This window comes from Sciurus vulgaris (assembly GCF_902686455.1).
Source record: "Sciurus vulgaris genome assembly, chromosome: 1".
Classification (NCBI taxonomy): domain Eukaryota; kingdom Metazoa; phylum Chordata; class Mammalia; order Rodentia; family Sciuridae; genus Sciurus; species Sciurus vulgaris.
In genome coordinates, this window is record NC_136461.1 from 191,014,988 (window position 1) to 191,038,250 (window position 23,263).

Genomic DNA, 23,263 nt, shown 5'->3' on the forward strand with positions numbered 1-23,263 from the left:
GAATCACACAAAGGATTCACTTTCTGCTGAGCACTATGCTAGAAGATAGGAGTGCAAAGCAAAATCAGAGCAGCACTGTGTTGTTCCTGGTCTACAGGGGAGAGAGGGGTACTATGCCACTATGCTTCCAAACAGGCTCCTCCTCCTGCCTCAAGCTAGCCTTTGTGCACCTGCAAAAACTCCTGTCCTTCAAGAGCCAGTTCACGTGTAATACCTTTGGCAGGTCTTTCTTGTCCCACCTATTGCCTGGTGAGGCTAAGTTCCAGTTCTCTGGCATCAATATATATAGATACAGCTCTGTAATGGTACCTAGCACCCTATCCTCATTTCTAGATGAGGTGCTTCTTTTTGTCCCTAGTACCTACTATAGAGCCTAGAGTGCATGGGCCAAAGAACAAGTGGGCAATGTGTGATAAATACATCACTGTATGAGCAAAGTACTCGGTAAGGCAGAGGGGGAAACGATTGGTTCTGCCTGAGAGATGAGGTAAACTTGTCAGAGAGGAGATGTAAATGTCTCCTCAAGACTGGGTTCTTTCATGAATTTTATTATGCCATCATCACACAAATCCTATGATACAGGGCCCACCCCTAATTTTACAATGAAGGTATCATAATATCTGGCAAATAAATTCCTCAAAATCAACACATCTATGAAACGTCTGGAATGCCTTTCTGTGGGCTGCTAAGGCCTATGAATTTTATTCTGTAGGCAACTGTAAAACAGTGACTGTTTTAAGGTTAGAAATAATGTTGCCAGAAATATATTTAAATTAACTAAGGCAATAGAAGTGGGAAGTTAATGGAAGGATAACTAAAGGAGTGGGGCAGACATTGGAGATCAAATGATAACCAGTAGGTTAGGCTATGACCTTGGGTGGAGGGAAAGAGGGCAAATTCACACAGGACAAGGAAGATGGGAGGCAGGGAGAGGCTGGTGACCCATTTCACAAGCAGAGCTTGGGGTTTGCTCTCAGATTCCACATGAGGTCTGAGGAAATGGAGCAACCAATGGCCACTGTAAGCCTTCTATGTCAGGTTATGGGGAAGTGAAGGAAATATTAATCTAGAGGACAAATGCAGGGGGAAGGACAAACAGGGGACATAGTGGGGAAGATGGTGGGGTTATACTGAGATATTTTAAATTGAATATGTCAGAAGAATATTCAGAGGTTCACATTTTCCAGGGAAAGTAAAAGAAATCTGAAGCTTCAGGGAGGCCTAAGAGGTAAATTTGAGACTCACTATGATTTAGGGGATGACTAATGGAGTGGGAGAGAGTTTCTGGAAGAATACTAAGTGAGGAGAATTAAGGAGACCCATCCCTAGTAGGCATGAACAGAACATTCAGGACGTGGTAGAGGAAGGCAGCCTGCCACCAGTCTCAAACAGCCATTAGAAAGGGAGGAGGAGAACCAGGAGAGTTATTAAGATCATCCTATAAGTGAAAACAGGTGAGCTCCAGGGAAGAGAAGACCAGGGGTCATCTGGGTCATCCAACCATAAGGCAGAAAAGTTGAGTATGCTGGGACCCTCTGTAAACGTCATATTGGAACACCAGTGCTACACTAGATAAAAGACACTGGAGAGCTAGAAATTCAAAGAGTGTAATTTGACATACAAAGAGTGTAATTTGACATACATTAGAAAACAAGGCCATCAGATATTATATTTGCCTAAAAGGGTATCTGATGTTCATATTTTCTGTCCCAGGTGTAGGGCATAATAATAGATTTTCTTCCTCAGAAGGTACAGAAAAAAGCATTCCTCATTGACAGCTGGGGAAAGCCATACTGTCCTGCCTGGTACATAGATATTAAGACAATTTTTTATTGAACACATGGGTTAACAGTGAACATGTATGACCTTGATCTTACTATGGATAGTTTACAAGTGACCTTCAGGAAATTGGGGGTTTTTAAGATAGTCATAGCTCCAGGAAGCAGTCGGTAGGACTTTGACAATGATGCAGTGATTTTTCAGAAAACTTTCCAACATTTTTATATGCATTACGGTCAATCTCCAATCCCATTATTCTGCTTTTATTATGTTAAGAATACTGACCTGGCAGTTTCTTACGAGGCAAAACATATTTATGATACAAATCAGCAATTTCACTTCTACATACTTCCCCAATCAAATGGAAACCAGTGTTTATACAAAAACCTTTATGTGAAAGCTTATGATAGCTTTATTGGTGTGCTACAAAACTGCAAATGACCCAAATGTCCCTCACTGGTAAATGGATAAACAAACTGTAGTCATGCATCCAATGGAACATTCGGCACTGAGAGTGAATGAAGAGTGATGCACACCAGTGTCCCCCGGTCTCAGTGCCTGTTGGTAAGGAAAGAAGCCAGACTCTATCATTCCATTTATATTCCATTCTGCAGAAGGCAAAACCCCAGGGACAGAAAGGGTCAGTGGTTGCCGGGGGCTGGTGGAGACAAGAGGGGAGACCTCAAAGGAGCACTGGGTGAACGTTTTTTGGAGCGATAGAACTGTATCTTGATTATAGTGGTCATTACACAACCATGGGCATTTGCCCGTGCTTGCAGAACCACACACTAAAAATGGTGATTCTCTGTATATAAACTATACATTAATACAGAAGAGAAAAAACACTAGGTGGGAGTTAAGAGAACTGAGATCTAGTTTCAGTTATGCCATCGACTAGCTTTGTAACCAGGGGGAATCTTCTAATGCCCTCTGAGTCTTGGTGATCCCATCTGTAAAACGTGATCAGACAATTTCCCAAGAGTTGATTGCTCTATTCTACAAAGACTCCCTTCTTTAAGCAAGGTGGTGGACCAGATGGCCCATTTCAGTTCAGATGGCCCACTTCAGTTGCTGAAGTATCACTGCGGAGGTGACTGGACTAAAATACCCATTCTGCACACAGTTCTGAAAAGTCTTCTTGGATTAGAATGCAGTGTTTCTAATTTTTGTCATTCCAAAAGATGGAGCTTTGGGAAAGTCCATCTGGTCGCTCAATTCCCAACTAAATTTTGACACATATATTTGGACCATGTAGAAAAAGTCCTCTGGGAAACACTAACATTTAATGAGCCAAAACTGGCCCTGGTAAACAATCAGGCTCTTCTTTTTACATTTTGCAGGCACTAATTATAAAGGCAGTTGAAGATGGCAGTATTTACTACCATCATCTGCCTTATCTTCCAGTGGGGACATCACTTTTCATTGAATGTACCCAAATCTCACAGTTGCTTAAAAATTTTTACACTATTCATTATTTATAGCTAAGAAAGTCACTGAAAGAGACACCCCAGGAATGGGTTCTTACTACAGCACCCCTGGGGTTGAGGGAGAAATTTATAACTTAAATGGGAAAATACCAAGAATAAAAACAATAATCTTCATTATGATGTCAAAAGCTTACAGTTTTACCTCGTAAAGCATGGACCCACCAAGTGTGGCTTAGTCAATTTTTTAACTGTGGTAAAAACCATGTAATATTAAATTTAGGATCTTGACAATTTTTAAGGATACAGTTCAGTACTGGTAAATATACTGAAATTATTGTGCAACAGTTCTCCCTAACTTTTTCTTCTTGCAAAACTGAAGCTCTATACTTATAAACACATATTCTCCCTACCCGGCATCCTTAACGGCCTTTAACTCCTTTAGACATTTCATATGAGTGGAATCATACATTATTTGTCCTTTTGTGACTGGCTTGTTTCATTTACATAATATCCTAAAGGTTCATCCATGTGGCAGCCTGTAACCAGATTTTCTTCTTTTTAAATGCTGAATATTGTTGCAATGGCTCTCTATATAATGCTTACTTTATTCATTTATTGATAAAATTTGGGTTGCTTCCATATCTTGGTTATTGTAACTAATGCTGCAGTAGATATGGATGTACAAATATTTCTTCAAGTTCTTGCTTTAAATTCTTTTGGATATATACCCTAATGTGAGATTGCTAGCTTATATGGTGATCCTATTTCAAATTTTCTAAGAAACCTCCATGTTGTTTTCCATAATGGTCATACAATTTTTACATTCCTACTAATACTGCACAAGGGTTCAATTTTTCTATATTCTTTTCTTTTTTGATATACTGGGGTGGAACACAGGGTCTTGCATGGGGTTGGACAAGTGTTTTACCACAAAGACACACCGCTAGCCCTTTTTATTTTACTTTAAGATAGAATATCACCATGTTGCTCAGGTTGGCCTTGAACTTGAGACTCTTCTGTCTCAGCCTCCTGAGGAGCTGGGATTACAGGTGTGCACCCAGCTCAATTTTTCAATATTCTTGCCAACATATGTTATTTTCTGTTCTTTTGCTAGTGTTCTCTAAAAGGTGTGAAGTGATATCTCATTGTGGTTTTCATTGGCATTTACCTAATGAATAGTGATGAACTTTTTTTCTGATGATGGATGACCATCTGTTTACCTTCTATGAAAATTATCTATTTAAGGACAATGCCTGTCTATAAATTCGTTGTTTTTATTGTTGTTGAGTTGTAGATATTAACTCCTTACTAGACATATGACTTAAAATGTTTTCTCCTATTCTGTAGGTGACCTGTTCATTCTAAAGAGAATTTTCTTTTATGTGCACCAGCAATTATTTTTGTGAATAAAGTTCTACTGGGACATGGCTACACTCAATTCATTTAAGTATTGTCTGTGGTTGCTTTAGCACAGTGCAATAGGTACATTAGACACTACATTGCCTGCAAAGATTAAAATATTGTCTGATCCTTTACAAAGCAACATTTTTCAACATCTGGAATAGTTCATATGTCATGAACTGTGGTATATGATTTCCACATAAAATATCACTGAATCAGCACTCCTAGATGGGCGTCTTTACCTCATTTGAAAGAGCAGAGGCAGAGAAGTATAATGGATAAAAGCTTGCTGTGGAGTCAGGCCTGCATCAGGCTTTTAGCATTTGTCTGATTTTAGATATGCTACTTAGGTTCTCGGTCTTCACCTTTCCCTGTAGGTGCACTGGGGCTAACAAACAGTAGGGTCATGGTAGGGGAAAAGTCTGGAATTGATGTGACAACTAGTGCATGCTTTGTATATAATGAATATTTAATACATACTAGAAATATGAAAGACACCATACGGTATCCCTGGGGAGTTTTTCTTCCTAGAAATAATGTCCATTATTAAAATGCTAAGAATGTCCTTCACATCCTTGATTATGAAATGACTTGGAGGATCCTAAAATAATTGTCACCACTGCTGTGTGTTCTATAAAGCACATTCCCCTGATCTCTCACGAATCAAGCAGAAGGAAAGTGCAATAATGATTTTCCAACTTCATACTCTGTTTCCCAAGAGACAACTAGAGGTATCCTGACCCGACTGAGTTTCCAGCAGGGATGTGCAATCAAGCAAGACTACCAGATTGACACCTGGCTGTTCCTGTGGACAGGACACAGAGGACCAAAGGCTATTAGAGGAGAAAATCACCTTTCAGGCACTAAAGGGATGGAATGAAAGCAAGGCCAAACATCGATTATGTTACTTGCAAATGTCAAGTAATTGTGGCAACCTCGTGAATAAGAGCAGAGGCATGAGAGGCCAGGATTTCCACTGAAGGACAGTTCTGGCTTTGTATGGTGAGCTGTTTCAGGAGATTTTGTCATGATTCATTGGTAGTGATTATGAGCTGATGTACTATGCATCCACCATACAGAAGCTCGTAAAGGCCTTACAATTTTTGTCTTTTTATCAGCATCCAGGAGCATGAGACCAAGAAAAAGCAGGGCAGACAAGTCATGTTCCCTGTGCTCAGGAAACCCACAGTGGCTAGGTGGAACTCTTCTGCTCCATTTGTGAGTATCTTGGACATAGTCCTGGGGCTTCAAGCCAACTGTGTGAAAACACGGGTGCAGAACCAGAAGCTCAAGATGACTTTTATGACAGCAATTGAACGTGGGAGAGGTAGGCTTAATTACTAAATTATTTCTCCTAGAAACATACAGAATGAGCTTTCAGATGCATGTATCGAATTCACAGGCTGTATATAAACTGGTGCAACTGTGTGTGTGTGTGTGTGTGTGTGCGTGCACACGTTTGTGTGTTTAGTGTCTACATCTAAAAGAGTGTTGCTTCCATGAGAAAAAGATCCTTGGAGAGCATTCAGTTGTTTTATTTTGGAATTGATTTTTCACGTCTGTGGCAGGCTCTTTTAAAATCTTCAGGGGTGGGGGTGAGATTTCATCCTCTGAGTATGGAATTACTCTTTGGAGCAACAGAATATTTAGATCCAGATGTTGCAAATAAGATGGGCACTAATGCATGCGGGAAACACTGTGGGTCAAAAACAAAACTGAGAACACAAATAATTCCTTTAAAAGTGAGCCAAGGAGCTGCCATCTTTTTTTCTAATGAAGACAATCAAATAACTGATACACACATGAGAAGGAGCTCAACATCTTCTAGCCATCAGAGAAATGCAAATCAGAACCACAGTGAGACATCATTTCACACATACTAGAATGGCTTGAAGATAATAACAAGTGCTGACGAGTATGCCGGGTACCTGGTATACTCTGACACTGCAGGCGGAAATGTAAAGTGGTGAAGCTACTCTGGATTTGGTTATGTTTGGAGTTACCATATGAGCCAGCAGTTCCATCCCTAGGAGAGGCCCAAGAGAAACGAAAACAGGTGTTTACACCCAAATGACACATGAAGCAGAATTAGTTATAATAGTCAAAATTCAGAAACAACCTAAATGCCTACCAATGGATGGATAAACAAAATATGATATAGCCATACAATGAAACAGAACAAAGTTAAATACTGACATATGCATACATCACGGGTGAACCTTAAAAACAGTACCTGGGCTGAAAGCTAATCATAAGATACCACATGCTAAATAACTCAATTTATGGGAAATGTCCAGAAGAGGGGAATAGAAGGCGATTAGTTCTTTCCAGGACCTGGTAGCTGAGGATACTGGGGAGAAACCAGGAATGACTGTTCATGGTACGGAACTTCTTCATAGGCTGATGGAAATGGTTTAAAATTGATGACAACAATAGTTATAAACTCTGGGAATATGCTAAAAAATCATGGATTTGTATACTTTAAATGGATAAATTATGCTATGTGAATAGATCTCAGTAAAGATGATAAAAATAAGGCTTGCTGGAATTTGTGAGTTTGATTTAGCTATGTGATTTCTAATGATAGTATATTCTTTACTGACTGTCATCCTACTCTGAATGATTTATATATTTTGCTTCTTTATTTCTTTTTATCTCTCATTGGTTGAGTAGACTTATTGATCTCCATTCGCAGATTAGGAAACTGGAACACAGGGAGATTAAGTAGTTTCCCTGAAGTAACACAGCAGTGAGTATTGGGGCCTGGGATTTAAAATTCAGGTCTATCTGGTGCTAATATTCATGTGTTCTTCTCTTTTTTTTTAATTTATAAAAACTTTCAGTCTTTTAACTAGCTAATACACTCATCTATTTCAAAGTTGCTTGTCCTCTTCCTCTGCTTTCTACCCTGCAGTAGAAGGGTGCGGTTTCTGTTAACTTCCAGGGCAGTGTTCTGAATTCCCTTTCACAAACAGAGCACGTACAGATATTTCCGCATTATCATTTCCTCCTGTTTGGCAGAGGTAGTATACTGTATATGTTGTTCTACACCCTGCCTTCTTCATTTCTCAGGCATTCCCTAAATCCTTCCATCCTGGTATTCTTCATTCTTGTGCTTCTAACTTTAGAGAACTCTGGTGCCTAAATGATCCACCACAATTTAATTAGCTGTTCTCCTAAAGATGGCCGCTCAAGTTCTTTCCCAGATCCTGTATTTTGAAACTACCTCCAAAGGCAAGGATGGAACTCACGAGAAATTCAATCATTTTAAAAATAAAACCCTTTCCTCAAAAGTGGACTACTTTTGTTAAACATGCTAGTCAGTTAAAAAAAAACAACAACAAAACTGTTAAATTCCAAAGCAATAGGCTGAATGTTATGTGTCTCCCAAATTCATATGTTGAAGTTCCAAATCCCCAATTCCCAAGGTCATGGTACCATGAAGTGGGCCTTTTCTAGGGGATTAGGTCATGAGGGTAGGGCCCTCGTGAATGGATTAGTGCCTGTGCCCGTCTTAAAGTAGCTCCAGAGGGGCACTCCCTGCTTCTACCATGTGAGGACACAGTGAATGGGAGGTCTATGTTCAGGCAGGCCCTCCCTAGACACTGAATCTGCCAGGGCCCTGATTCTGGACTTCCCAGCCTCCCAAAATAACAAAAATAAATTCTTCTTATTTACAACCTCCTCAGTTTGTAGTATTTTATTGTAGTAGCCTGAATGAATCAGATAATCAACACCAACAAAAAATTAATTGCATTATGCCAGAGTTACGCCCCACATGAGCCATGAAAATGTATTCCATTTCTATAAACAGGAGGGAGGCCCAGGGATTTCCAAAACAGCATTCTGAAATCTTTGTATCTCCTTAGCATATTGTTTCTGCTGATTAATATTGGTGGAAATGAAGAATAAAACATTCATACTGAATCACGGATCACCCGTACGGTGACTCTCCATATGATACATATGTTAAACCAATCAGGTTCCTTGAATGGAATGGAATTTCAATCCTTATTTTAGCAAAATGAGGCACTGAATATTTTAAGGCTTCCCAGCTGTCTTTAGAACATCTATTAGCTGTCTTAAAAACAACTTGTCAATCTTCTTTCCCTTTTTCCTCTTGTAAAGAAACTATCACTTTAATAAGGCAATGAATTTTCAAATGGTTGCCTCTCATAAATGAGTTTGAGCATTTACTGGTAAAGGAAGAGCAATAAGAAAGGTAAGATGAGTGCAGACAGAATCTCTAGGACTAGAGACCAGGGGGTCTCTCCTAAGGGGAATGGGAGGCTAGAACACCAATGTGTAGCTTTTCAAAGGGAAAGAAAGTGACAACTGAATTGGAAAGGCAGGACACAAACATACATTTAGCTTAACAGACTTGAGTACTAGCTTGGGAAAATCTATGTTACACATTCAGGGCGATGAAGACTGTAGGAACGGATTTTGCAAGGCAAACGCAGCGCAGGTGGAAAGGAGAGAAGGACAGGTGTCGAGGCCACACTCCATGAGCTATGAGTGTGGGTCTCCTTCGTGCATCTTCCCAGAAGGGAAACGAAAGAGCCGGGAAGTGCAGACACTAACTAGAACCTGGGCAGAAACACGCTGTGCTAGAAGCCTAAGAAAAAGTGTGTATGTGCTTCCTTTATAACCATAATGTGTACTTGCAGTAGGAGACTTGGAAAACACAAGAATGTAAGAAGAACAATTAAAAATCACCCACAATCCTACCACCCAGAGAGAACTGTGATTAAAATATTGGCACACTGAATTGCAGTCTTTTCTTTATGTGCATATAAGAAAAAAAATATATATATACATACTTACAAACATGTATATATTTCTATTTGCAAAATTGGGCTCATATTATGTTATAAATAAATTTTATACACAGTCCCCCATATATTGAGTAATTTCCCATGTCATCGGTTCTCTCAGGATGTGATTTTCACGATGACATTATATGTCCCTTATAAACTTAAGAAAAATCATTAGATTATTTCCATACTGCTGAAACTCTAGGTTGTTTTTAATTTTTCTTCCATCTTCTCAATAGCACTGTGATGGACTTTCTTGTCATAAATCTTTATTTACCTCCTAAAAGAAACTTCAAAGTGTATCAGTATGTCACATTCAAAATTAATTCCCCCAGTGTAGCAGTCAGTACCTATAACTTCACCCCTGGAAGCCTCTTGGGACACGATTCAAAAAACAAGTATCAAATAAACAATGCTATTTCCATTTCCCTCGCAGTCTATATTTATCCTTCTGAAGGAAGCGTCTTTCAGGCAGTACATTATTTCCTCTAGGCAAATGGACTATTACTGGGTTAATCTAAATGCAATAACAAGAAACTTGGCTGACCCAGATTTCTCCAATAGAAGTGTGCATGCAATTACAACATTCTGCAGATAGAAAAATACTCAAGGCTCTCAAAAACACATATTTTATCAATCCTTTCATTTAAAATGATGCACAATTGGGCATTCAAGAAAAAAAGGTTAAGAGTCAATGTCGGTTGATAGCAACCAAATCTTAAGTAGATACATATTTATACACAATGTGACTTAAGGTTTTCTTCTACCTTCAGTTTTTTTCTCTGTCACTTCTACAGTTATAGGGATTTTAAATGCTCTAAAACATGTTGAAGTTATTAATGATTCCTATTAAGAATTATATGGTCTTAATAGTCTAGTCATAAATTCTTTATAGCTTGTATTTTTAAATTATTCTATTTCCAAGAGACTAAAGTAGGGTTCTTACAATCTCTGGAGCATGTGTGTGTATAAGTTCATTTATATAGAGACATTCAACTAAAATATTTTTCTCCCACTGGCCAATGAAATACAAAGTAAAACAAAACACAGTAAAAACCCCACCTGTACCACTGTTCACATTAAAAATGAAATCATTCAAATTACAAGGTCACCTCAGAATTGCTAGTCAGATGAAGATATCTAGGCCTTCACTGCACAGTTGTGCAGACTGCACACTGTACAACTCTTGAGGACACAACTGAACCTGGATCTGTGTGACTGGTATCTGGAGTTGTGCAGTGTGCAATCTGTAGAGCTGCATGTGAACACCTTCAGGTCAGTTCTAATAATTCTGCTTGCTTATCCATTACTTAGTTATGCATTTTTTCCTCTAGTGAACTATGAAACATAAAAGTTTTGTGGGAAGGAACTGGTCTTTAAATCTACGTAGTTTTTTTTTTTTTTTCTTTTAATTTTAAATGAAGGAAATTCTGCAAAGAAACAATAACAAATTCTCCCTGGCTCCCCTCTGTCAGGATGAGACTTTCTGTCTTCCATCTCCCCTTCCAACTATCCACAGGAAGCAGTGGCATACCTTGTGTGAGTAACTGCAGGTTTCTGACTTCTTCTCGCACCTTCAGCTGGAGCACCTGTTGCAAGATGTGCTGCCGGAGGTTCTCCTGGGCAATCCCCATGCGCTCAAGCTTTTTGTCTGTGAGTCTCAGCAGCGCTCGTCCTGCAGGGTGTTAAGAAATAAAGGACAGAACTTAAAATCAGCCTACTACAGCGATGCAGCCACATCGATGTTCATAGCAGCTCAATTCACAATAGCTAGATTGTGGAACCAACCTAGATGCCCTTCAATTGATGAGTGGATAAAGAAACTCTGGGACTGTATAGAGGGAAAAGAGGGGGTGGGGGGAGGAAAAAATAACAGAATGAATCAAACAACATTACCCTATGTAAATGTATGATTACACAAATGGTATGCCTTTACTTCATGTACAAACAGAAACAACATGTATCCCATTTGTTTACAATAAAAATAAATTAAAAAAAAAGCAACTCTGGTATATATACACCATGGAATATTACTCAGCCATAAAGAAGAGTGAAATTAAGGCATTTTCAGGTAAATGGTTGGAGTTGGAGAACATCATGCTAAGTAAAATAAGCCAATCCCCCAAAACCAAAGGCCAAATGTTTTCTCTGATAAGTGGATGATGATACATAATGGGGTTGAGGGTGGAGGGATAAGAAAGAATGGAGGAACTTTGGATGGTGTAGAGGGAAATGGGTGGAGGGGGTGGGGGAAGGAAAGATAGTGGACTGAGGCAGACATCATTACCCTATGTACATGTATGATTACACAAATGGTGTGACTCTACATCGTGTACAACCATAGAAATGAAAAGTTGTACCCCATTTGTGCACAATGAATCAAAATGCAGTCTGTTAAAAAAAAAAAAAGAGAAAGAAATAAAGGACAGCAGATGAACAATTCACCGGACAAGGCTTCATTCTTGGTCCTAGTTGACCTCACGTAGAAGTTTCCAACCAAACACATGCTTCAGAACAGAGGGCCCTCCACCGTCCTTGTTGACAAGAACGGGTAATTGGGATGAAGAAAATCTGAATGTGTAAACGAGAACTCCGATTTGTGTCTAATATATCCCAACTAACCTATATGCTGAGGCAGATAAACTAGAAAATGTTTAGCCTGGATATTTGGGTCACAGATGCAGGTTTCCATAGAGACAAAGCTTTTCATTGTGTCCAGTTCTCAGGGGGCCACAGGAGCCCAAGTGTCCAACAGCCCAGACCCAGAATGGGATGCTCTCCTTGGCGATGTAGAAACCCAGAAACACTGGGCCCAGGACACAAGCTCGTCTCGTGAGGTGTGCATTAAAGTCCGTTTTTAATCTGCAGGCCTTCCACTCTGGCTGCTCCCCTGGCACAGGGCTGGGTCCATCTCTAGATGCTGGGGGCTTGGCCTTGATCACAACCACCGGCGTGGGGCCAGGGTTCCAGCAGGGCCAAGGGCAGGAGGAGAAAGGACATCTCAACAGAGCAGAGAAAGACAGGGAGCTTGGGGTGGAGCCCTGGGTATCCCCACCCTGGGCCCAGGTGGCCTTGCAAGCTACCTTGCCTCCAAAAGTCCACATGATTCTCCTGCACCATGATTTCTATTAAATCTTCAAGTTCTCCCCAACTGCGCTTGCCCTGAAATAAGCATTTCCATTTTGAAGGTTTACCATAAGAAATAAAGGGGATGATGGGTGTTAATTGCCTCTGGCACCACCCTCTACTCTCTCCTGACATCCTTAGGCATTACAACCGCAGATCTTTTTTCATTTCCGTGACTGAAGAAGGGACAGAGTCAACTACGTGTGATCCATGCTAAGTCTGTGGGTATATTATCATACACTCCAGAAACTAAATGGTCTACCACCATGAAAACGAAGCCCACCAACCAGATGGTGAGGTTAATGGGCATTTACATCAAAGGAACAGGAAAGCCCCCGTGGCCTGTGAATGGAGAGAACCTGGGTGGCAGATCTGTGCAGCCTGCTCTTTAGTTCTTGTAAAATGCACCAGTCAGGATAAGTTAGCTTATGTGCTAGGTAACAAACAATCCCAAAGCATCAGGGGCTACAACAAAGTTTACTCTCAGCTTACTGAGCATGTTGATGGCAAGACCTTGAACATGGCTATTCAGAGAACCAGAGGGAGAAAAGAAGGCATGAGAAGATCGCATTGGTGACACACTCAGCCCAGAGTCACCACCAGCCTGAATGAATCACATGAACCTTTCCGCTCACAGGGCTGCGCCTCGGACTCCAACATGTGCCCAGAAGGGAGCGGGTGGTGCAGGGATATCGGTCAGGAATCCCGATGGGAACTGTTTTAGTCAGCTTTTGCGTCACTGTGACCAACGTACCCAACCAGAACAAGTTAGAGGGGGGAAGCTTATTTGAGGCTCATAGGCTCAGGGGTCTCAGGTCATAGACAGCTGACTCCATTGCTGTGGATCCAAGGTGAAACTGAACATCATGGGGGTAGGGTCCACTGGAGGATAGCTGCTCAGCTCACCGCAGGGTCGAGAATCAGAGAGAGAGAAAGAGGGTGAAGGGGCCGCCCTGCCAGGGAAGAGGCACCCTTCCAGGACGGACCCAGTGAGCCTCCTTTTCCAGCCGCCCCTCTTGCCTACGGTTACCCCCCAGTCAGTTCACTCACACTAGGGTGGACTGATTAGGTTATGGTTCTTCCAGTCTAAGCATTTCTCCTCTGAATATTCCTGCATTAACAGCTCCTGGGGGACTCCTCATATCTAAACTACAACAGGAAGCAATGGTAGAAGTAGATCATTACAGATGTAGCTCTGGAGTAGTTCCTGCAAGGGACTGGGCTCAGAAGTGTGTGTCTTGGTGGGGATGGTCTGAGGCTTCAGTCGAATCTGCACCTGACGGAGGATCCCCAGGTGGCTGTTCCTTAGGCTGGGCCACCTGGGGGATCGTGGCAGACACAAGCAAGCAAGGAAAGGTCAAGAGCAGACTCAAGTGGGTTCCACTGCCTTCCGGGGTGGGAGAAATAAGGGACCCTGACTTGTCCAGAGTCCAATCTCTATGGATTTGTCATTTTCCACAAGAAAGGGGGCTTTGCACACTTGATTAAGGTAAGGACCCTGAGGTGGGAGATACCAGCATCATCCAGGGCAGGGGCCACCCAGTCTACTCCCACAGCTCCTTATAAGTAGAAGAGGGGGACAGTGGAGCCAGAAGAGGAGAAGATGTGTCCCCGCAAGCAGAAGACAGACGGAGCTGGCCATGAGCCGAGGAGCTCAGGCAGCCCCCAGAGGTTGGAAAGGACAAGAAAACGGCCTCTCTCCTGTCCCCTCTGGGAACACAGCACTTCCAACACCTTGCTTTGAGCCCCAGGGGACCCATTTTGGACGTGTGACTTCACTACTGTAAGATAATAAATTGGTGTCACTTTAAGCCTCTAAGTTTGTGATAATTTGTTACAGCAGCAACTGGCCTTGTGACTGGAATTTACACGTTCTTAAGAAGTCAAACAGATGGCTTTAGATTTCCCTGCTTTCACAGTTTCTGGGTTGTGGCCATAATCAAAAGCAGCAGAGAACTGCCAAGGAAGGGATAGCCCGAGCCCCGGCACGAGGACTGGCCGGCCTTCTGCGTTACGCCCACGGTCAGAGGCTGGTCCTCAAGTCTCATCGAGAAAACAATGAGCGGGACTTGGCTATCAATTACATGGATACTTGGCCTCCAAATGAGAGAGATCTGGCTCTCCATTCACGCAGTGAACTTATAAATGCTGCAAGATACACTGACGGAATTCAGATGATCTGAATCCTTCCCGACACCAAAAGGTAGACAAAGGTAGACCCTCTCGACTCTTTGTGTGACATTCTTCATCAAGAGCTGCTGGGGCACGGTCAGATCCAGGGCAGCATCGTTCTGGAGAGGACGCTGATCTGTGATTAGACCACAGTGTTACTAAGTCCTATGAGGACTTTATTCCAGTGCAGTGGGTTCGACTTTTCCTTGTTTTTTTTTTTTTTTTTTTTGAGGGGGTATGCGGGGTATGCGGGGTACCGGGGATTGAACCCAGGGGCACTCAGCCACTGAGTCACATCCCTAGCACTATTTTGTATTTTATTTTCACTGAGTTGCTTAGTGCCTTGCTTTTGCTGAGGCTGGCTTTGAATTCATGATCCTCCTGCCTCAGCCTCCAGAGTTGCTGGGATTACAGGCTTATGCCACTGTGCCTGGCAACTTCTTCTTGCTTGATGAGCCCTCTTGTCTCAGCCTTCCTACAAATATATCTGATTGCTGGAAGTATGGACACATGATACTAGCAGAACAGTGATTAAGTGCATCAGGCTTGACTACATGAATTACAAAACTATCAATTATAAAAGTCTGTGTTTTCTGTGTGATACAATCATACTTAATGAATGTTTTATACATTAGATATGTAGCTGTTAAAATTGTTTTATCCAAATCCTGACACTATAGATGTCACTGTTTTTATTTCCATTTTGTAAGAAAGGGAAATTAAAGAATTTTTAAAGCATGAAAGGTTTCCCTAATTCTTCTCACTATTTATTTATTTGTGCTTGATATTCCTTGATGGAAAAATAAAAGGCTTAGACTTCAGGAAGCAAGATCAAGGTTAAAATGTTTAGCATTTCCTAACAAAACAACATCTAGAACAGACCCTGATCTGCACACCTAGGATCTTATGAGAAAATATGATTCACTTCCTTGGATGGTTTCTTTCAGCTGAAGGCTCTGGAAAATCCCTGCAATAATTAAATCACTTCTGGGAGCAAATGTCCCCCCCCCTCCCGCCTGGTTTTTATCTCACCCCTTCTGCTGACTACAAAATGAAAGAATGTCCAAATATGTGTGGTTCTGCTTTTAATGCAGGGAAGTGACAATTAGTCAATCACCAATTATATCCTTTTTTTTTTTTTTTTTTGCAATACATAATGTTAATTTTCATTGTTTATCAAAAAAATTCAGTATTTTGTTGAATGGACATAACTTGGGCACTAATGACGTGGTGGGTATGATGCTGATGTCCTGGGTAAAATGAAGAACACAGAAGACAGGGTCAATCCTGAAGCCCTCAAGCTGACGAGGAAGGCAGCTAATGACAGGTCCGTGGATGTGTGTTGAATGCTATGAAAGGGCAAATATGGCAGCTCCACTATTTTGGGCGCTGGGAGACTGTCACTGAGTGAAGGACATGGAGTCCAAGACTACAGAAAAAGTAAGAAAGCAGTTTTACAGCTTCCACAGTCCCAACACTCAACACAAGAATGTCTCAGCCACCTTGCTCTGCAGTCAACTGCTCACACGGAGGGCGGGTCAAGGATTGAAAATTAACCCAGTCTCAAGAAAGCAGTAGCAACTGAGTTTCCTGATTACACGTAATGGTTGGGTGGCCTAGACTTCCAGGCCCTTCACAGACCCACTGACTTGTGGGGTTGGGAGAAGCATGAAGTCCTCATAGTGACCTTACTCCTCTTCCTCCACTCTCTCCTTTGTGTAGTATTTACTGGGCACCATTACAAGGCTGGCATTATTCTGGACACTGGGCATGTGTAGATACGCAGTGCTTTCTGCATCCTCAGGGCTCACTGTCCATTATGAAGCCAGCAATGCATGAATGCATGAAGAGACTGAGGCCCAGACATTAATGTAGAGATGGAGATACGATGGTAGGTAGGTAGGTAGAGCTGCTACCACTACCTATGATGCAGGAGAGGGTACAGGAAAGACCCACTGCAGAGATGTGGGGCTGTCGCAGTTGGTGGTTAGGAAAGACCTCTCTGAAGAGGACGTGGTAGAACCAGAGAGAACAATGAGGGAACAGAAATGTCAATCAACCGGAGGAATGGTTAGCATCACCAAGGCAGAGCAGACAAGAGAATGGTAAGCAAAGGGGGTCTGAAACCCTATGTACATGTATGATTACACGAATGGCATGAATCTGCATCGTGCACAGCCATAGAAACGAAAAGATGTATCCCATTTGTGTACAATGAATCAAAAATTAAAAAAAGAAGGCAGGGGCCAGACTACAGAGGGCTTCCTAGCCTATGGAGGACTTGGGATTTTATTCAGAAGGTGGATGGTTATGAGCAAGGGTAGCTTGGACATGATATTGGGCATTAAAGAATCCCTGTGGTCATCTGTAGAACAGATTAGAGGTTAGGGAGGGAGAAGCAGAAACATGAAGAAGAGTTAGCAAACTACCAACATGGTCTAAACGGGAAGTGATGGTGCCTTTAGACTGGGGTGGAAAGGAAGAAGTATAAGAAGGAGAACACTGGAGCTATTTTTGTGAATTTACAATGCCCAGAAGTAGGTGTGAAGGATAGGAAGGCTTCAGAGCTGACTCAGGTCTTTGCCCCGATCCACCAATGGCTAGGGACTCCATTTCTGAGCAGGAAACTGAGTCAGTGCCCTAGAGGGGACACGTTGGAGGGAGGAAATCATGATCACGTTGCTGCTACCTTTTCTTCTGAGAGCACCTGGGATCTGCAGAAGTCATGAAAATGATAAAATTAAACAAAGGAGAACAATTAAAATATCCTCCTTTCTTCCCTTAGTGCTCTCATTCCTTCACCATGTTCCTCAAATCCCAGAGCTCTGAGTCACGGGGGTAAGGTGAGCCTAGGCAGAAAATGGCAGAGTTTAGAGAAATACGTATTTCCTACAGCCCAGATCTGTACTGATTAGCCCCATTAAAACCTTCCATGCTAAAAATACTCCCCAGGACCTCTTGGGGAGGCTTGGGCCAGGGAATATTCAGTGGGGATGTTCATCCAGCAGAAACATAGGTCTGGTACTGTGGCTGCAATCTTGGACAATTAGTTTTGCTGAAATCTGAAGCTTGAGGATTTACATAAAGGCACTGTTGTCCTCTAGAATATCAGCTCCAGAAGAGTAGAGGATTGTTCATTTTCTATGCCATCTTGACTGGGCCATGAAGCACCGATTATTTAGGCACTATTCTGGGTGTTTTTATGAGGGTATTTTCTGATGAGATTAAAATCTACATTGGTAGACTGGTTAAAGCAGATTACTCTCCAGGACAGACAGCACCGTCTGCTCTTGGGACTCAAATGGGGACATCAGCTCTAGAGATTCTGGACTTGTCATCCTCCACAATCCACGAGCAAATCTCTTACAATTAACCTCTCTCCCTCTCTGAAAATATATGTACATATACACAAACAATGTATGCATAATGTATATCTCATATTGGTTTTGCTTCTCTGGAGAACTATACTATATATAGTAGAAAATGTTTCTTGTTAGGTTCCCTGTGCTGGCATACAGTAGTGCTCATAAATATTTATTGAACATATATACTTAGTTACTAAAATAATGTAAAGGTTGTGTTCCTTACCCACATATTGATGACCTCCAGATCATTAAATTACCGTGTCTTCTGATGTAAGAGACTAGATTGGAAACAGACTGACAGGTAAAATAGCAACAAGAAGAAACTGAAGATAGTAGAGGGAGGAGGCTACATCTGGCTGGTGACCATGGTAGCACATATTAAGTCCAAAGGAAACAGAGACCATGAGACTGAGTGCTCGCCTTCCCACAGGCTTAAACAATGACGAGGGCTTGGTTCTCCTTTTGAATGCACACCTGTGAGTCTGCAAGCCCCTTGCTTAGCTGATGGGCAGCAAGGATGGGTGGAAGATAATTGAATCATGGAACAGTTTATTAATTGCCTCTGGTTTTCATAGCAAATAACTACAAACATGGGAGCTTAAAACAGAAATTTAGACCTCAAAGATCTGGAAGTTAGAAGCTCAACATCATTTTCACTGGGCTGGCAGGGCCATGAGTCCTCTGGAAACTGTAAGGGAAAATTCATTCTTTGATCCTTGCAGCTGCTGTTGGCCACCTGTATGCCTTTGCTAGTGGCCACATCACTCTACTTTCTGTCTCCACACCACCTTCTCTTGTGCATAAAAACTCTGTCTCTTGCAATAGGTTCCACCTGCATAATCTAGGATAATCTCCCATGTGGAGATTTTTAACTAAGTCACATCTGCAAAGATGACTTATAAGGTAACATCACAGGTTCTGAGGATTAGGACGGTTGCTTTTGGGGTGTTTATTATTCAGTCTGCTGTAAGCTAAAAAGAGCCTTCAAGGCTTCTGAGAATGTTCCACATGGAGAAGTGAGGCCTGGGGAATGCAGCTTTAAAACCGCACAGAGGATGAGACAAAGTCAGTTCTAGGCTCCTGTTTCTGGCTTCAAGACCAGTCTGGTCTCTGGCCTACTGCAGATGTGCTCCAGTTTTGGCTCAGAGAATCATGGCAGACTCCCTATCACAGTTTTCCCAGATAAATGACTGCATGTCCTAAGGCACAGTTGGAAATGACAGGGTAGGCTGGAGGAGGCAGTGTGGATACAGCCCCTAGCCTACCGGGAAGCTTGGTGCCACTGCAAATAGTTGGGGCGGTGGTACCATTTTTCCTGGAAAATAAGCTGGATTAGATTACAAGGCTTCTTTTCTTCTAGAAGTTGGTATCACTGGACAGTTCCCCCAACAAATGGCCCTTGTGTTCTGGTTTAGCTCCACACCTGCTCTCAGGTGAGGGCTGGTGTCATGCACCAAGCAGATCTCCCTGCCTCTACCTCAGCCCCAGCTCAGCCTCAGCAACAGAGCGACAGGCACTGAGAACACAAGAGTCCCATACCCCAAACCAGTGCTTCCAACCACACTGCTACTCCAAAATTGGGATTTTTGGTACCCAGAAAAATTCAGAAAGACAAAATCATGAAATCATGGGGTCGCAAGCTAAAAGGTTTAGGTTAATACCCAGGAAAGCACAATTTGAGTCCTAAGTTCTTCATATCACAAATGCAGATGAAAATGACATTATTTCATAAGACTGTGAGGAGCAAATGGAATACATGCACGTGCCCTTCGTGACTTGGAACCTCCACAATGACGCAACTTGGGTGCTATAGTTCCTTGGCTGGCTCACTTCTTAGCCTCCTCCTCCTGCTCTGCCTCCTCCTCCTCAGAATAATGATAGTAACAGCAAACATTTACTGAGCAGTTACTATGTGTTAAGCACAGTCCTAAAGAGCTTTACTGGATTATCTCATTTTTAACAACTCTGTGAAGGTACTCTATTATCTATGACTGATAAAAGGTTGTAAAGACAGGTAAAGGTCATATGCCCAAGAAGCTGCAGATCTGGGATACAAATACAGGTGGAGATTATGCTTTACTACTTTTCTACCCTGCACCCTGGATATTCCTCGTGTGGACCTTACATACTCCCCGAGTTCACTTCTGCCAGTTCTTACACAGAGAGTCCCACTTAGGCAGGTGAGGCTGAGGCTCAGGGAAGACCACCATCTCTGGGGACGTAGAGGCAGACACGCTCACATAGCATCTCTATCACCTTGGTCTTCACTCAGTGAACAGAACACTCGGGAGTCTTGGACAGCAGTCACTGAACAGGTTGACCTGATCCTTTACTGCAGACTGTGTGTGTACCACAGACTGAGCATGTCCCTCTAGTAGAAAATAGCAAGACAGAGATGAATAAATTAATTTCCTAGCCAGAGACACAGCACTGGTTCTTTGTGAGTCACAGGAGGGGCAGTTAAAAATTTGGTCAGGGGGACTTTGAACAGAAGACAAAAGTCAAGGTGTGCATGAGGGAGAAAGGCATTTAGGGCACAGGAAACAGGCAAAGACAGGCTAGAAGAACCAGAAAGGTGCAATATGGGAACCCCACGCATGCATGGCTGGGCATGAAGCATGTGTCAGGAGTAGATGGTTCCAGGTCTCAGTGCCTCACAGAATGGCCTTTGGCCTTCTCCTCCTACCACAAGGGAGCCCATGTGAACCACAAACAATGTTCACAGTAGTAAACATTCCACTGCGGAACTAGTATCGGGAGCACCCCAGTTGCCTATGCTGCCTCCTTGCCCATCGTTGGCAAAGAACCTCTCTTCTGTCTTTCGGGAGCTACTCTTCCTCACTCTTCCTCTCTCAATGGGGCTTTGAATAAATAAGAAAACAAAACAACAGAACAACTTCATCAATGCACCTTGTATTTACTTTCTTGAGTATTACTTTTTTACAATGCACCTTGTAAATACTTGAGAATTTATTTTTGTCTTCTAATTCCCTCCTGCCTCCTTCCATAACGTAAGCCCCACAAGCAAGGGCTTCATTGCTGTTTTCCAGTGCCCTGATGCAGGCATGAAATAAATATTTGTTAAATTAACACCGAGTGTAGGACCCAGACAGAGTAAACTGAAGCTCTTTACTGGAATTGCTATGGATGCTAAGGGGAAAGTTCTCTTTCCTTCTTGGACTACGTCCCAAGGTACGGTATGATGCTACACTTGCTGTTAGTGGTCATCTTTGCTGCCATATAAAGAAAATTTGATAGAGAATTAAGCCAATGCAGAGGGAGAGCTGAGAAAAAGTGGGGTGAGAGGAGGGAGGTGGGGGAAGGAGGGAGAAAGACAATTTTTGGTTCCCTGAATACAGCCTGGCCTGAGGTCAGACACCTGGGGGTCTTGGCTGAGTTGTGGAGGTCCTTTGTTTCACTTGCACCAGGAGAATCTTGAGCCACAGATCCTAGTTTTTGTGTAGTTTTCATTTAAGTCACTGAGCTGTCAGTCCATCCCTATCTCAAGGAAGCCTGGCTGGTGTAAGTGAGTGAGAGGGATAAGAGTCTATAGTAATTTGTTTTCAAAAATTAATCGCTGGGGGTTGGGGCTGTAGCTCAGTGATAGAGCACCTCCCTAGCACATGTGAGGCGCTGGGTTCGATCCTCAGCACCACATAAAAATAAATAAATAAAATTAAGGCATTGTGTCCATTTATACCTAAAAAAATAATCAAAAAAATTAATGGCTGGCAAATGCTGGTGTTTTAATTATTATACCTTAGACATTATTTGGACTACACCTGCACTTTGCTGAATTCACCTGGAGCTCATCCTTATTCAGTTACCCCTGGCTCCGCTTGTCGGGTAACACAGCTGTGTGATAGGTTCTGCTGTGCAGGACCCAGGAGACAAGGTGGACCCTAGTGGACTGGAAAGTGAAGATTCTCTCCCAAAACTGGCAATTTTAACTCATTTTTGCTATGCAGAAACACAGCTAGAATACAGATAGAGTGCTGCCACTTATGTTTTTAAGAACTGAAAATCTCCTTGTTTAAAATTCACCCATTTTCCTCCCCTATACTGTAGGAGCCAAACAAATGGTGGGCGTGGGTCATATTTGGCTCATAATCTACCATTTTCGGTGTCTGACTTTTTGCCTTCCTTCCCCCACGTCCCTCCTGCTTCCAAGGGAGGGAGTCTGGGCAGTCTTTACCTGAGGCTTCTAACAGCTTGTGAGCACAGAGGCCAAGCCCTGCCACTTCCCTTTGGACAGCTTACTTTAAATTAGCAGCCAGTTGCCAGTAAGGGTAGTTATGCACTAGTTTGAACTAGGCCTTGGTTTTTTATAACCTAGAGATACACTGTAAATCTGTCTTCCTAAACCCCCAGTATGATGTCCAATGTCTGTGATTTCCTAAAGGTGACTAGAAATCACCCAATCCCAGAGCTAGCAGGGACTCAAAGGTCGGGCAACCTATTGCCTCATTTCCTGGCAAGAATTCGAGAAAACCTTCCAAGACTAATAAGTCTCCTCTCACTTCTAGCTGAGAGCACAGTCCATTGCCAAGCCTGGTCACTTGCTTGGTTACAGTTAGAATCATCGGCAGCTAAATGAAGGCCCTTCTCTGGGCCAAGGAAGAGAAGGGTTAATGGAAATTTGCACTGTGGTTACTGTAAGTAATTTACCGTACTGATGGGAACTGTATATTGATTTTTTTCCCCCCAGTCTTGGGTAAAAAGACTGTTTTAGACAATCTACTTCTTTGGTTGACTATATTCAGGTGCTGATGATATTAATAGGAGGGAATTGGAATAACATTAATTCCCTTCTGAAATATAAATTCAGAAAGAAATTATATTATGGTGCTTTTCAAATGGAGTTTCATTATTTTTAGTGCTCCAAAAAGGAAAAAAACCAAAAAACAACAAAAAAAAAAGCTCCCCAACAGTCAATTAAAGGTTAAATATTTTTATGTTGTTTGTAGTATAGTTAACAAATTCCCTCTAAAAATTAATTTTAAAAAGCCCTGAAATATGTTTGAGGATTCTGGGAAGAATTCATGAGAGGACTCAGTAATTATTGCTCTTGTAACTCAGAGCTGATTTTTCAAGCAAAGGATTCTAGTACCAACCTCATGGAGACTAGAGCTGGAGATTTATGATATCATAAACAACCTTCAAGGCCTTTTCTGGT

At 42.1% G+C, this 23,263-nt stretch overlaps 1 protein-coding gene across 2 annotated transcripts in view; it reads right to left on the reverse strand.

Annotated features, from left to right (window-relative positions):
• SAMD12 (sterile alpha motif domain containing 12) overlaps positions 1–23,263 on the reverse strand; it is a 406,706-nt gene that overhangs the window by 162,734 nt on the left and 220,709 nt on the right. For both annotated transcript variants that reach the window (XM_079143462.1, XM_079143461.1), the window contains exon 4: positions 10,959–11,099. In XM_079143462.1, the coding sequence (XP_078999588.1) occupies positions 10,959–11,099 (141 nt within the window). The remainder of the gene's footprint in view (positions 1–10,958; positions 11,100–23,263) is intronic.